The following is a 13,593-nucleotide window of genomic DNA, read 5'->3' on the forward strand; positions in this document are numbered from 1 at the left end:
GAATGTCGTCGCGATCCGAGCGCGATAAGCGGGAGAAAATGTTTTTTTGAGAACGGAACGTGTCCAAAATTACTTGCCTACCTTTCACTTCGTTTTGGTAAGAGTTCAAATCTTGAATCTTGAAAAAGGCGCTTTTATACGGCCAAAGAACACGCAAAAAGTAAGCATTAACACAACACTAGAATACACACATCTTTTCAACATTTTTTATTTATTTTATTTGTTCACTAATTTTGTTTTTCGACCCATGTTTACCGTAAAATCAATAGGGACAAATAAAGAGCTTGGGCTGCCTGTCATCCCGGGGACCCAGGGCGTCGCGGAGATTGGGCACACAGCGAGCGCGGCGCGAGAATGTTTCTTTCTCGGTCTAAAACGTCAACAAACAAGTCACGCTTGCTAATCCATGCGTCTAAAAATAGCCTGGTCCACAAAAACGCCGTGACACCTACATAATACCAGAATGTTTGGAAGTTGATTGGCCCTACTTATGGCCCATCATATATGATACATCGCGAAATAAGGTGGATTCGACCGCTTTTTTTTTTGGGGGGGGGGGGGGGATGTGCAAACTATTAGCGTCGCTAAGTTTATTCGCGAGAAAATTAATAAAAAAAATATGTTTGAAATCTAGCAAATAATAAAAGGAACAGGAAAACCAGTCGTGAAATTATTGATTTCAAGAAGGAAATATTGTTCGATCACGCGGCTGGGCCGAGAGAAAAACGCGCCGCATGAGGTCGAGTTACTCATTTACGAGGCGGCTGTTGTTCCGTAAAGCGCATCGTTTGAAAGGTCGTAAAGAGCGTAGGGACAGAGCTCGCTAAAGGAGCGAAACCAAGGCGAATACTTGGTTTATTCAACACTAAAACAAGCATTAGACATCAAATTAGAGCTAAACTGTCCTATAGCCCGTGCTCCGATCGCTCGCCCGCGCCGTGGTTTCTCGCCGCGCAGGCTCATGTGCTACCATAGCAACTGGAAAGCCAATCACTTTCAAGTTCGGTTGCTAGCCCGGAACATGTACAATAGCGACATAACAAATGATCATGGCTTCCACTTTCCGTGATTCAAAATAATGCCCGGAGAACGTTAGGAAACACTTTAAACCTATACCATAACACGTGGATAGTATTGAAGAATGACTGAAAATGAAGCTCCTGGAGAAAATAGCGATATTGAAAGTGAAATTAGCGATCACGGGGAGAGCGAAGTCGAGGGAGAAGGTGTAGACGATTTTGAATCAACAGTTCCTTCGGTCACTGAACAAATACCGCAAACTCCAAGCTCCCTCAAGAAGACAAAGCCAAAAAAGAAGAAGAAAAAGTGAGTAAACTTAACGATACGCACATTTTGATACAATCTTGCTAAATTTCTACGTTTCGTTTACAGATGGCTGAGTGTGTGTTTAACGAATTGCAAGTACGATTCGGGTAAGTGTTGTCAAGGATAGCACCGCTGTCGGTCATTTTATTACTCCCCCATGCGTCTTAAAAAATTTCTGACTTGTTATTTTTGTGGTTTTTTAGTTCGCAGAGTCACGAAAAGGTTTGGAATGAAAGAAGTTGGGGAAGAGGACGACTGGTCGTTGTTTTGGATCGATTGCTCTGTGGCCTTGGAACGATGCATGGAAATGAAACGCTACCAAGTATGAACTACTTTCTTGTTCACGTATTTATTATTTACCCAAAAGCATTAAACAGTTTTAAAACTGTTCAACTTCTTAAATGTTACTACAATATTTTTGTTTTAAGAGGTTATTTGCTATTTAGCCGATCACTAAGTAAACATTTTACAATTTGAAATTGCTCTTAGCTTACAGTATCTATCTTGAGAGCAATTTAACGCATCGAAAAGTAACTTTTTAACAAATATCATGTTTTGGCATTTCTTTTTGCTGCTATCATTTCTCTACTAAATGATAAAGGATGGTGACTACGGAATGTATGGGTGGTTTTTAGAAATCCATTCGAAAGTTAATTCAGGTATGCGGCTAGAGACCAAAGTGTCCTCAGGAATTTCATAAGCCATTGATCACGGGACTTTCTCAGCGATAAGCCAAACTGTCATTCCTGTATAGAAATTATCTTTGGGAAATATCATGTGTTGTGTATCCATTTAAAGAAGCTTAGTTTTGATAAAAGAGGCTGTAACATGAACAAACGAATAAATTAAAATGTTCCAATATCGGATCAGGTTTGTTTGCTTTGAATGGCATCACAATTGGCATGGTAATTTTAGATAATCTCTGTTTATATCAATATTCTATTTTCTTAATTGCTAAAACGCTTTCACTGCCCAAAAAATTATAAGGTATATTATTAGTCTTTGAGATTTTTTATGTATCAATGTATCTTTTGATATGTGTGAAACATTAATTTGCATATATGATTTTGTTCTTTATGAACAAGATATTGTTTTAATATTGGCTGTTTGGTAAACCCTGGTGTGTAGATGGGACATTAGCCCTTCTCATCCATATAAGCACTCACTTTGTAAACAGGGTGTTAGCACTTCTAATCCTTATCGGATAGGCATAATCAAAACTTTGTAAGAATTTTTACGTGTCTGTTGAATATTCTTTATTTATTCCGCGAGAAATTGAGGTAGGGAGGAAAGGGGGGGGTAGCAAACTTGTTAGGAGCAATGCATCTCGGCAACCAAGGTTTTCACTGTCCGTAGTCTCATTTGATGTATACACTCTATATACTGTTTTGCCTTCCACTTATTAGTATGCTTTTTTTACTAGAAAATCAACCACTTCCCTGGTATGAGTGAGATTTGTAGAAAGGATCTTCTTGCAAGGAACATGAATCGTTTGTGGAAACAGTTTCCAAACGATTATGCTGTCTTCCCAAAAACATGGGTGTTGCCCGCTGAGTGAGTATTATTTGTCAGCCCCGCTTGCCTGCTAAAATGTAGGTCATTTCTTATTAGAGCATTGCCGATTACTATACTTTCTCTATATGATACCCATGAATGCACCCCCTCCCCAATCCCCAGCCAAACAAGCCTGTGAGAAACTTTCACTAAATAAGCATTTTGGGGAATTTTTTGAGGTAATACCAGGGATGTGAAATAATAGTGTATTGTAAATGAGTTTTTCATTTTTTTTTCCTTTATTGTTCCAACACCATAGACAACAGACATTACATAACAGCATCAGTAATGGCATCAAGAATTGCACATGCTCAGGAAAACTCGAAAACGGTCATTCTATGATTGCAGATGTAGAACAGAAAAACAGGGAAATTTTGTTCATTGTCATGGATGGCAATGCTGTTTTTTTAACAATTGATGAGCATGCATGCTGTTTTTAACTCTCTTGCAATTATTGCTGCACAGGTCTTGTAATACCAAAACCAGTACACAGTTACAGCTAGTTTCATAAGCTCATGCCTGCTATCTTTATGTTTCAGTTATGGTGACTTTCAATCTTATTGTCGACAAAAGAAGAACAAGACGTTTATTACAAAGCCTGAAAGTGGCAGCCAGGGGAAAGGGATTGTCATCACAAAAAATCCAAAGGTACTAGAAAACATATTACATTTTAATCCTTATCTAAAATTAATTGGTCAGATAAGGGTACACCAGTCTGGTGGATCTAATAAGATTTCCTGGGTTCAATAGAATCATCCTTTAAGAAAAATTATTACTGTATCTAGGGCTTAGACTACTTGGTATAATTTTTGTTTTTTGGACCACCCTTTATAAAATGCTCCTTCATCAATGTCCTGACCAGTCAGCCTTTGTACAAGACTTTACAAGGCATCTTACTGTTCCCAAATTTGGCAATTTCATATAAAGTGGCTATTTGTCCCTGTGGTGGGGGGAACCCTATAAAAACAGATAAATGTCATCATCTGTATAACCCTAATTCTAGTTTTCCCGAATTGCACAGTTCTTAGGACACCAACATACTGTAGAACTCATTTCTGTTTTACTACAATTATGTCCAGTTGTTATTAGGATGTGATGATCCACTTAGGGAAAGCAGAGGCAGAAAAGTTTTGATCACCCCCCATCAACTTTTACTGAGAGTTCCCCTTGGCTCTGTCTTCTTTCTCTCAGTTTGGAAGTAATCCCCTATCACATACAAATGTGTTGCTAACAGGGTTTTTTTATTTCAAATTTTCCTTGAAAGCCTAGGGGAAAGTATCCCATTCTTAAAACATGTTAGACCCATTTACAACACACACACCCTTTTATGTAGTCTCGACCTACAGTAACATAAGAAAAGTACCCATAGTACCAATTAGCCAACAATGCTTCCATGATCTCTATATTATATGTCACTCACATAAGCTAATAAACAAAAGCTGAGATTAGTCCCTGTTGTTAAGGCATTGTTTCGTATTATTTTATTTTTCAATTTTTCAGGATATCAAGCCTGGGGAGCATCTGGTTTGTCAGCAGTATGTGTCCAAACCATTTCTGATTGACGGCTTCAAGTTTGACCTTAGGATCTATGTTCTAGTCACTTCTTGTGACCCTCTGCGTGTATTTGTCTATGAAGACGGCTTGGCTAGATTTGCCACATCGAAGTACACAGAACCACAGAATAACAACCTGGTGAGTATGGTTACTGAATAGCAACCTGGTGAATATGGGTATAGCAACCTGGTTAATATGGGTATAACAACCTGGTGAATATGGGTATAACAGCCTGGTGAATATGGTTATAACAGCCTGGTGAATATGGATATAACAACCTAGTGAATATGGGTAGAACAGCCTGGTGAATATGGGTAGAACAGCCTGGTGAATATGGATATAACAGCCTGGTGAATATGGGTAGAACAGCCTGGTGAATATGGGTAGAACAGCCTGGTGAATATGGGTAGAACAGCCTGCGGTGAACTATGGGTAGAACAGCCTGCGGTGAACTATGGGTATATAACACCTTGTAAATATGGTTATATGTATTAGATGTATATATGTATATAAACACCACCAGCACAGAAGTTATGTATTTGGTCATAGGACTAAATCTATATTTTTCATTTTTATTCATTCTTAGGATGACATCTGTATGCACCTTACCAACTACTCTATTAACAAGCACAGCAAAGACTTTATACGAGATGAGGAAATTGGAAGCAAAAGGTACACCATCCCCCATTATCCAGCTTATCACTTTTAATAAACCTGGAAATGACTTCATTCTTCCTAAAATTCGATTTTTGTTGTCTGCAGAAGAATAACCACCATCAACAACTGGTTTGTTGAGAATGGATACGACCTGAAAGAAATTTGGGATGGAATTGAGGTACAAGTGTAAACGATTTCACTATAATAACACATATGGAGCATGTTTAAATAATGTCTCTTTTTTCAGGACTGTATCATCAAGACTTTGGTTACTGCTCATCCTATCCTCAAGCATAATTACCGGACCTGTTTTCCAAATCATAACAAGGGGAGTGCCTGCTTTGAGATCCTCGGCTTTGATGTTTTGCTGGACAAGAAGTTGAAGCCATGGGTCATTGAGGTAAGATAGGGTTATGGTCGAGGTTCTACCCTCATTCAGCGCTACAGCACTTGAAGTACGGGTGCGTACATAGGTCTGTATGATGCCTATAAATGTGCACCTCCCTCAGCAGTGCCTTGGTACTTGCCCAAAGTATTCAGTACCTGTTTCGTACAAAACATTGCAGTCAAGTGGCCCTTCTATTATTACAAAAGTATAGAAATTATAAAATGGAAGTAAGTTACCTTCAAGAGACCATGATATAAGAGAACGAACCCCCGTGGCCCATGATGTCGTCCATGAAAGCTATTTTTAGATTGCGCGAGCTTGTCAATCATAGCATCCATACATGGTTTGTCGTGCCATATTTGGTTATGGGCACCACGAGCTAGTACAATTTCACACCAAATTTTTTCCCTCTGCAATTTTTACTTCGTTTGCTACCTGTTTTTATCCTTTTAGCTGCTCTTCAAGGCTCATGATCACAATGCTACTCATGGGGTGGTGTCCTGGTATCTGTTATCTAATGTTCAGTTAATTAAATGTTATATAAATAATTGAACGGGAAGACATCGGGGAGACGGTGAATTTGGAGTTCATTCAAGATGCATCGGGCTGACTCCTAAATAGTTTTTTTTCTCTGTAATTCGGTGAGATAGAATACCAAGGCATTCTCAGAGTCTATGTTATGTATTTCAATACAAGAAGCCCTTTATATTTCTTTGATTTATAACATTTAGATGAACTTCAATTCAATTCACGCAAATGTTCAAAAATCATGTCACTCAAGAAACCCTTGTCACTGGAATAAGATTTACTTCATTATAAAGACTTGAAACCTTTTATTTTCTAATATCGGTGTGAATATAATGGTATTAAGTTCTGGATGTATCTTTTTCATCAAAAGGGAATTGGAAGATAATTGTGTTTTGTATGATTGATTGTTGTGTTTTAAGTTAATTTGCGAATCAGCAGTGAAAACTTTTACTGGGAAAGTTGATCCCAGAGCCTAAAATCACGCACTTTATGCATTTCAATGTCCCAGAAACGGTTGATTGGCTCCAGCGTACTCTATGGAAGATCATTTTTACAGCGTTCGTAAAAAAGGAAGGTATTTTTGGTAAAAAAGATTTCCAAAACATCCTTTGCCGGATCACATTGCCCAAGATGTGATCGCGCGTAAGACTCACGTTGCTAGGAAACTTGAGCGCTAACCAATCAGAGACGTATTAAAAAATAACTGCTTGTTCTAAAAAAAAGTTTTTACGGACGTCATCATTGGAGCATACCCTAATATGGGGGATTCGTTCTCTTACATCATGGTCTCTTGCTTACTTTATAATACCCAACTTGGCTAAGTCTTCGTCCTTGTGGCATCATGTGCATTTGCTCTTCCTTGTTAGGTAAACCACTCACCAAGTTTCACGACTGATTCCCCGCTGGACAAGGAGATCAAGGAAGGTCTCATGTCCGATGCACTCGCCTTGCTGAACTTTGGGGCTTGCGATAGGCGGAAGATCATCGAAGAAGACAAGCGGCGAGTGAGAGAGAGACTTTTACAGAAACAGCGCCCAAAGGAGCCCAAGTAAGTACTGTATGAAAACATGTCTTCTCTGGATGATAGAGATCAATTAAAACGGGAATAGGTTGATATAGACAAGTAGTAGTTAGGATCATGAGCCGAGGTGATGGTAAAGGCTGATGATATGATGATGAAGATGATGGTTAATGATAAAAAGAATATTAAAAATGTGAAAGCAATGTGTCTATTGGAAGTTTCTTTGAGAATGTGGTTAATATGGCAGATTCTAAAATATTATTTTGTCTCTGAAACGTTTGAGGTTTCCGTTGGCCCTCCGGAAGTAAACTGGTGATAATGCGGTTTTATTCTTGCTGCAAACGATGACTTTGATGACTTTAATACGAAAAAAGAAGATAACTTACCTGATGGTATATTGTTTTCTTGACAGACGGGATGACTGCGAAAATCAACAGCAGTATAACGAGTGGATTACCAAGTACGAGGACAAAAACCTCGGCAAATACAGGTATCATGAGCATATGGTTATGGTGACGACAATAGAGATGATATTTGATCATTTCGATGTCTGGCGTTCTTTTGCTGGAAGAGGTTTATTCGAGTTCCCTGCCTGGTTCAAGCTCCTTGCCTGATGCGAATTCCTTCCACTTGTGAAACTATGCTAAAAACATGTATTCTATTTCTTAGACGGATCTACCCCCAAGGTAATGAGGAGAAGTATGCGAGGTTCTTTGAGAACAGTTGCTCGCTCTTCCAGGAGACGGCGGCTTCTAAAGCGAGGATAGAGTGCGCGAGGTTCGTCAACTTGTCAAACCAGAAAACGTTTGTGGATAAGTTTGAATACGGATAAAATAGACTCTGTAAAGGGTGATTTAGACAACGTGATTTAGTTGTATACGATCTTCTTACGACATGTCTTAGCTCTGAATTACACACTGCGACTTTCGTAGCTGAACGTCGTAACAAAGTCGTAGGCTGATTTACACTCTAGGACTCCAGTCGTTGAGGTGTTGCGGGCAAATTGCATATGACTAAATCGTGCTGTCAAAATCAGCCATAACAATGACATCAACCTATTTCAAAATCCTTACAAGTGCTGGATGTCGATAACTAAAACATTGGTATTGATATTCCAGGGTACAACGCGAGCAGATCCAAGCAAAGCAGCAGGAGGTAGATGCTGCGCGCCAAAAGAATGCTGGGAAGGCAGCAAAACGAGACGGAATGAGACCCGAGAGCCCGCACGGCGGCCGTCGCTCCACTCGAAGAATGTTGCCAAGAAGACCATATGGCAACAAAGACAAGAACGAGGTAACCATGGAAACAAGTACGAACTTTAGCTAGCTGGTTCTATGGCATGAGGATATATAAATATATATATGTGTCTCCGGCGTTAGGAGTGCCGGCTAGTTTTGAGTCATCTTGTGACATTCTTCTGTTAGTTTCTTTGCGTTGTCTATTTTTTCTCTTTGACTGAAATTCTGCTGTTTTTTTTTTAAGGATGCAAGGATGAATGGATCCACCGATGCCCTAGATACCAGTAGGCCGCTGGAAATCATGGAAGAGGAGGAACTGGAGCGAATTACGTCAATACTCCAGCGCGATAATCTAATAAGAGGACTAGGGATAATAGAGTTCGTACACAGGCTTTTGCACTGCACCCCGGGCACAGGGGGCCCGCAGAAAAGCTGTGCTCTACACGATAGGGTGAGATATGAGATCATGCGGGACGTTAAAAGGACAGAATCGGATTATTAGAGGGGACGTGATGGGATGCTCTAATGTATTGGAGGCCGAGTTGTGTGACTCTACGTATTGGATGGCGAGTTATCAAAAGCTTTGCCGGCGGCTTTGGAGAATAGTAGATTTAATTGCTGAAATATAGCCAGGAAAGCCTCTCCAATGCTTGGGGAATAATAGTGCTGCCAATATGTCCATTGTCGTGTGAACCAAGCAAGGCTTTCTCAACCTCCTTCGACCTTGGACATGTAGATGGCACACACAACCTCTCCCCCCTCCCCCCCCCCCCCCAGACACACACACACAAAATGCACGAGCTAAGTCTGCGCTTGACTTAATCTTTTTTTCCCTATTTCAGAACTCGAGAGACGATCCGCGCTCGTTTAACTCACATGACCACCTTCCCACAAGTCTAGCGGACAAAGTCATATCTAATCTTCATCACTCAGGCGGCGTAGCCACTTCCGGCGCCGCCAGCATCAACTGCGTCACTTCCGGCATGGGAAGGTTGAACCCGTTCCAGCAATCAACACAATCAATGTCCAATGTAGTAAATCTAAATTCCATGAATCAACAAGGACCACCTTCTTTGACAAGAACAGATAGACGTGCGCTAGCTTCTGTAGGAATAGTCCCAGTTGCCCCTGCTGGGAATAACATAGGTATCCCACGACATAGATATGGGTCACGGAAAATCGTCCAGAAACCGAGTGGGGTCATGGACGAGTGGCGAACACCAGAAGACGTTCGGTTTAACCCGACGTACGAACTTGCGAACTCGAAGTTTAAACGAAGGACGTTTAGTGCGACGGGATTAAAAATGCTTCAAGACCCTGTGAATTCCGGCCGTGTGAACCCTCGTGTGGCCGCGTCTGCATACCCTGGTTCACAAACGAACATGTCCAGTCCAGGCGGGGTGACGCCCTACTCGACCACTCAGCAGTACATGTGCTCTGTCTATCCTTTTCCTAATGTCATGAAAGTGACGCCACCACCAAACTCTTTAGAGTTATCAGTTATATCCGGTCCGGCTCCTGTGAGTTACCGGTCCGACCCGAATATACAAAGTAATATGGGACCTACGGCCGCGCAGGATGATGGGATACCGCAAGGACGACCTCCCCCTTCAGGACAAGCGAGGTGAGCTCACAAGTGAGTAGCTTAGAGGGTCGACTTAGCGAGGGCAATCACTTAGAGAACTGTACGTTTGGCATAAATGAGTAACTTAGAGAGTCGACTTAGTGAGGGGCATCACTTAGAGAATCGTTGGGTTAGAACCAGCGAGTAGCTTAGGGGGTCGACTTAGTTAGGGCCATCACTTACTGTGCGGTTGGTACAGTGAGTAGCTTAGAGGGTCGACTTAATGAGAGAATAAAGGATTGGGGGTTGGGGAGAGGCGCTTGAGTATGAAGTCGGAACAAAAGAAGTGCTTACCAACTGTAAAGTGACTGTGAGCAGGTCGAAGGAATGGAGGGTGACTGGTTTTATGTTTATACAAGAGGCAAAGTGTTGTAAGGAGGGTTTCGATAGTGGAGATGATGGTCCTTTTATGATAATGATTATGATAAGGATAATGGTGGCAAAAAAGATGGTGTAAATGATGGATGTGATGGTAATGGTGATGATGATAATGATGGTAATAATGATGGTGATGATGATATGGTAATGGTGATGATAATTGTGGCAATAGAGAAGATGGTGGTGATGGTGATAGTGGTGATGATAATTGTGGCATTTAACTCATCGTCAGATAAGTTGGGGTTAGGTATCGGAGCGCGTACTGGTCGCCCGACCAAGCACTACCAAGGGAACCATGGCAACCGGGCCACAGCTCCCCGCCACAAGGGACACCCGTCACACTGATTTCTCAGTGGAATATACTTACCATAAGCTTTGGGACGGTGTGTGGGGACTAAAAAGCGTGGATCATATAGGTTAGCTTCACTCGAAACGCTGCCAGTGCAATAAAGGCGCGGGGTGGTCATTCTCCTGACCAGGGGCCGGCATTCGGCCCCAGGGCGCGCGACCGTGACTCGGTTAAACTTCGTCTAAATTTCATTCAGACACATATAAAGAAGATGGTGGTGATGGTGATAGTGGTTGTGACGGTAACCGTGATGGTGGTGATGATTGTGCTGGTGTTGATAATGGTGATGGTTATGGTGGTGGTGATGGTGGTGGTGATGGTGGTGGTAATAATGATTATATGGTGATGTTGATGATGATATAATAATCGTGATGATGATTATGACAATAGAGATGATGATGATTATGGTGGTGATGGTGATGGTGCTGATAATGGTGTCCATCTGTAATCTTCACAGATCCACAAAGGCTCAGCGCGCACGAGGAGCTACCAACACGATGCGACTGAAGCAGCTCGAGCTCCGAGAAAACCACGCCGTTGCCCTCAGCTAATCGATAACTACTCGAGAGTTACTCAAATCCTTCCGGCACGTCTGTCGACTGCACATCGCAGAACGTGGTCTTTTTTTAGCAATAGATAGCAGCAAATGTTTACAATTCTAATGATAGCAAATAATGATAGTAAATAATATTGTATTCAAATTTGTAATCTAAAAACCAAAGGTGTATTTAATAATTTCTTCTAGAAATGTTTAAAATGCTATGCGTTTTAATGTGAGCCAAAAACCATTAACAAATAAACGCAATGTTTTGTATTTATATTCCTTAATCTTGTTTCTGCTCCTCGCGAAACTTTCGTTTTCTTTTTGGACAGAAATCGCACGACGATCTAAGCTTATATTCGTATAAGAACCGACTAGTTGATATCTGCCTATTCATAACACACATAATCATAAGCAAGTTTGAAATAGGCTAGAACAATGTAACCTGTGAGGCAAGGTGATGATTTTGGCGATGGTTACGCAAGAACAGGGCCATAAATAGCGAGAGGATTGCCAACTCAACTCGTACTCAGTTCTCCAGCGGAACGACGGAATGGAACGTCCCCTCACCAAGCCCCATTCATAGATCCGACGCGCGCACGAATATCCAATCAGAAAGCAGAAAATAGAAGCCAGCAAAGTGCAACCCAAATGTCCCACAAAAGTCCCACCACATGGCTGTTATTGCATCATCTCTTTCCTGATTGGCTATTCGTGCGCGCGTGATTGACATGTCGGATCTATGAATTCGCTCGACTCGTACCGCTAGCCTCCCCGCCTTAAGCCAAGCTGTTGCTGACCAATTATTTTTTACATGCCTTTTTCGAACTATGATAGGGAGTGTTATGAAATAGAATACTATTTGCAGGCAGTAGCTGGTGTTGCGGAAAACTCGATTCGACCCGCTTGCACCATTACACTACTATAGCAACACGGATTTTCAAGAGACACTGGTAGCGTAATAAGAAAAGATATTTTCACTTTTCATCTCGGCGAGCTTGTGCGTGGCACAGCCCTATGATAGGGCTATGGACGTTTTTTGCCTCCGTATAAAGTTCCTTCCTTGTAATCGCTGGTACCGCTTCCTCGGCAAAGCAGGTAATGCCATGCCTACCAGATGTGTACCTGTAAGACTCTGTGGCACCCACGCTTCTGGATGGTTGGATCTCATCCTGCCCGTCGTTATAGCCTGGTGACACGCAAGGTGTGCTTTCACTGCTGCAAATTGAAGAGCTACATCAAAGTCAGGAACTGTGGCGGATTCTACGACTACCGGCTACCCAAGACACCCACCCATTGGGCTAAGGATAAACCGTAGACTTGAAAACAGATTTTGAAAGGCATATACATACATTTGGTAAGAGGTTCAGGTCTAGAGAAAAAAAAAAACATTACACTTTTCATTTGTAAAGTGATTGTAGATTAATTTCGATAGCTTCGTGATAATGCAGCTGAACTGAGCAGGGTACACTTCAAATTCCTCTAGGGAAGAAATACTGGAATATCTGTACAATTATATCTTTTTATATAAAAGTGAGATTATTTGTAAATCAAATGTTGAAAATGTCCTTGAGTAAAAATATATATAGATATATTTAAAGTCTGCGGTATGTCTCATTGTTTTTTTTTCAAATAGTCCTTTAAATTAAACCCTCTTAATGGTATTTTCTTGGGAGAAAATTTTTTTCCCTAAAACAACTGATTTGCCTCGAAAAACTGGTCATACTAGACATACCATTTCTCCTTTGCAGCATGCCAAGGTACACAATTGAATGACTATAGCAGGTCCATCTGCAATACCGGTCAGAGCAACGCCACATGTGACCTTTTTCCTGGAATCCGTTGGTATCGCTTCTACGGCGCAGCAGAAACAGCTATACCGATCGCCTGTGTACCACCGAAACGCTGTGGTACCTTATGCCCCTGGATGGATGGTCGGTTCTGTAGGCCACTGTAGGCCAAGTTGCAGTGACTCGCAAGGTGTGCTTCAATTAGGCGGGAAACTGCTGCAAATGGGGCGTCTACATCAAAGTCAGAAACTGTGGCAAATACTACCTCTACCGGTTACGCAGGACACCAGCGTTTAGGCTGCGCTATTATGGCCGTGGCAATTAAGGTGATCGTCTGGTTGTGATGTGGGTAAGAGAGGGATGATAGCAGGGGCGGATCCAGGATTTCAAAAAGGGGGGTGGATGATGGCCGGATAGACGGCCTACAACTGATCCAGTGGTTCTTTGAAGGTCACTACATAGATTTTAAAATAATTCACGCTGAATTGGATTTGTTGCATCAGCAAAGTCAAGCAGGCGAAGGCATTTATTTTATTCAAAAAAGCATTTTTTTTCTCAAAAAGGGAGGGGGGGGGGGGGTGGATATCCACCAAATCCACCCCCCCCCCCCCTGTATCCGCCCCTGAAAACGTTGAATGCCCATTT

The 13,593-nt window shown here is 41.6% G+C and overlaps 1 protein-coding gene and 1 long non-coding RNA gene across 2 annotated transcripts; one reads left to right on the forward strand and one right to left on the reverse strand.

Annotated features, from left to right (window-relative positions):
• Positions 1-977: 977 nt before the first annotated feature.
• LOC5505739 (tubulin polyglutamylase ttll6) lies at positions 978-11,435 on the forward strand. The gene is made up of 16 exons (XM_032374074.2): positions 978-1,326; positions 1,393-1,433; positions 1,530-1,648; positions 2,750-2,880; positions 3,420-3,528; positions 4,381-4,572; positions 5,021-5,106; positions 5,197-5,269; positions 5,339-5,491; positions 6,874-7,055; positions 7,441-7,518; positions 7,698-7,805; positions 8,147-8,321; positions 8,511-8,717; positions 9,109-9,890; positions 11,075-11,435. The coding sequence occupies exons 1-16, from the start codon at positions 1,142-1,144 to the stop codon at positions 11,166-11,168; spliced, it is 2,715 nt and encodes a 904-aa protein (XP_032229965.2). The 5' UTR covers positions 978-1,141; the 3' UTR covers positions 11,169-11,435.
• LOC116613525 lies at positions 11,190-13,403 on the reverse strand. The gene is made up of 2 exons (XR_004294192.2): positions 12,894-13,403; positions 11,190-12,376 (listed from the first exon to the last, which is right to left on the reverse strand). It is a non-coding gene; the product is annotated as an uncharacterized LOC116613525 (long non-coding RNA).
• Positions 13,404-13,593: the final 190 nt, after the last annotated feature.

This window comes from Nematostella vectensis, chromosome 5 (genome assembly GCF_932526225.1).
Source record: "Nematostella vectensis chromosome 5, jaNemVect1.1, whole genome shotgun sequence".
NCBI lineage: Eukaryota > Metazoa > Cnidaria > Anthozoa > Actiniaria > Edwardsiidae > Nematostella > Nematostella vectensis.

Bases quoted from the DNA above. Each gene is read 5' to 3' on its own strand.
- LOC5505739 (XM_032374074.2), top strand. From the start codon at position 1,142: ATGACTGAAAATGAAGCTCCTGGAGAAAATAGCGATATTGAAAGTGAA. The intron at 3,529-4,380 runs GTACTAGAAAAC...TCAATTTTTCAG, and splicing joins TCATCACAAAAAATCCAAAG to GATATCAAGCCTGGGGAGCA. The intron at 5,270-5,338 runs GTACAAGTGTAA...CTCTTTTTTCAG, and splicing joins AAATTTGGGATGGAATTGAG to GACTGTATCATCAAGACTTT.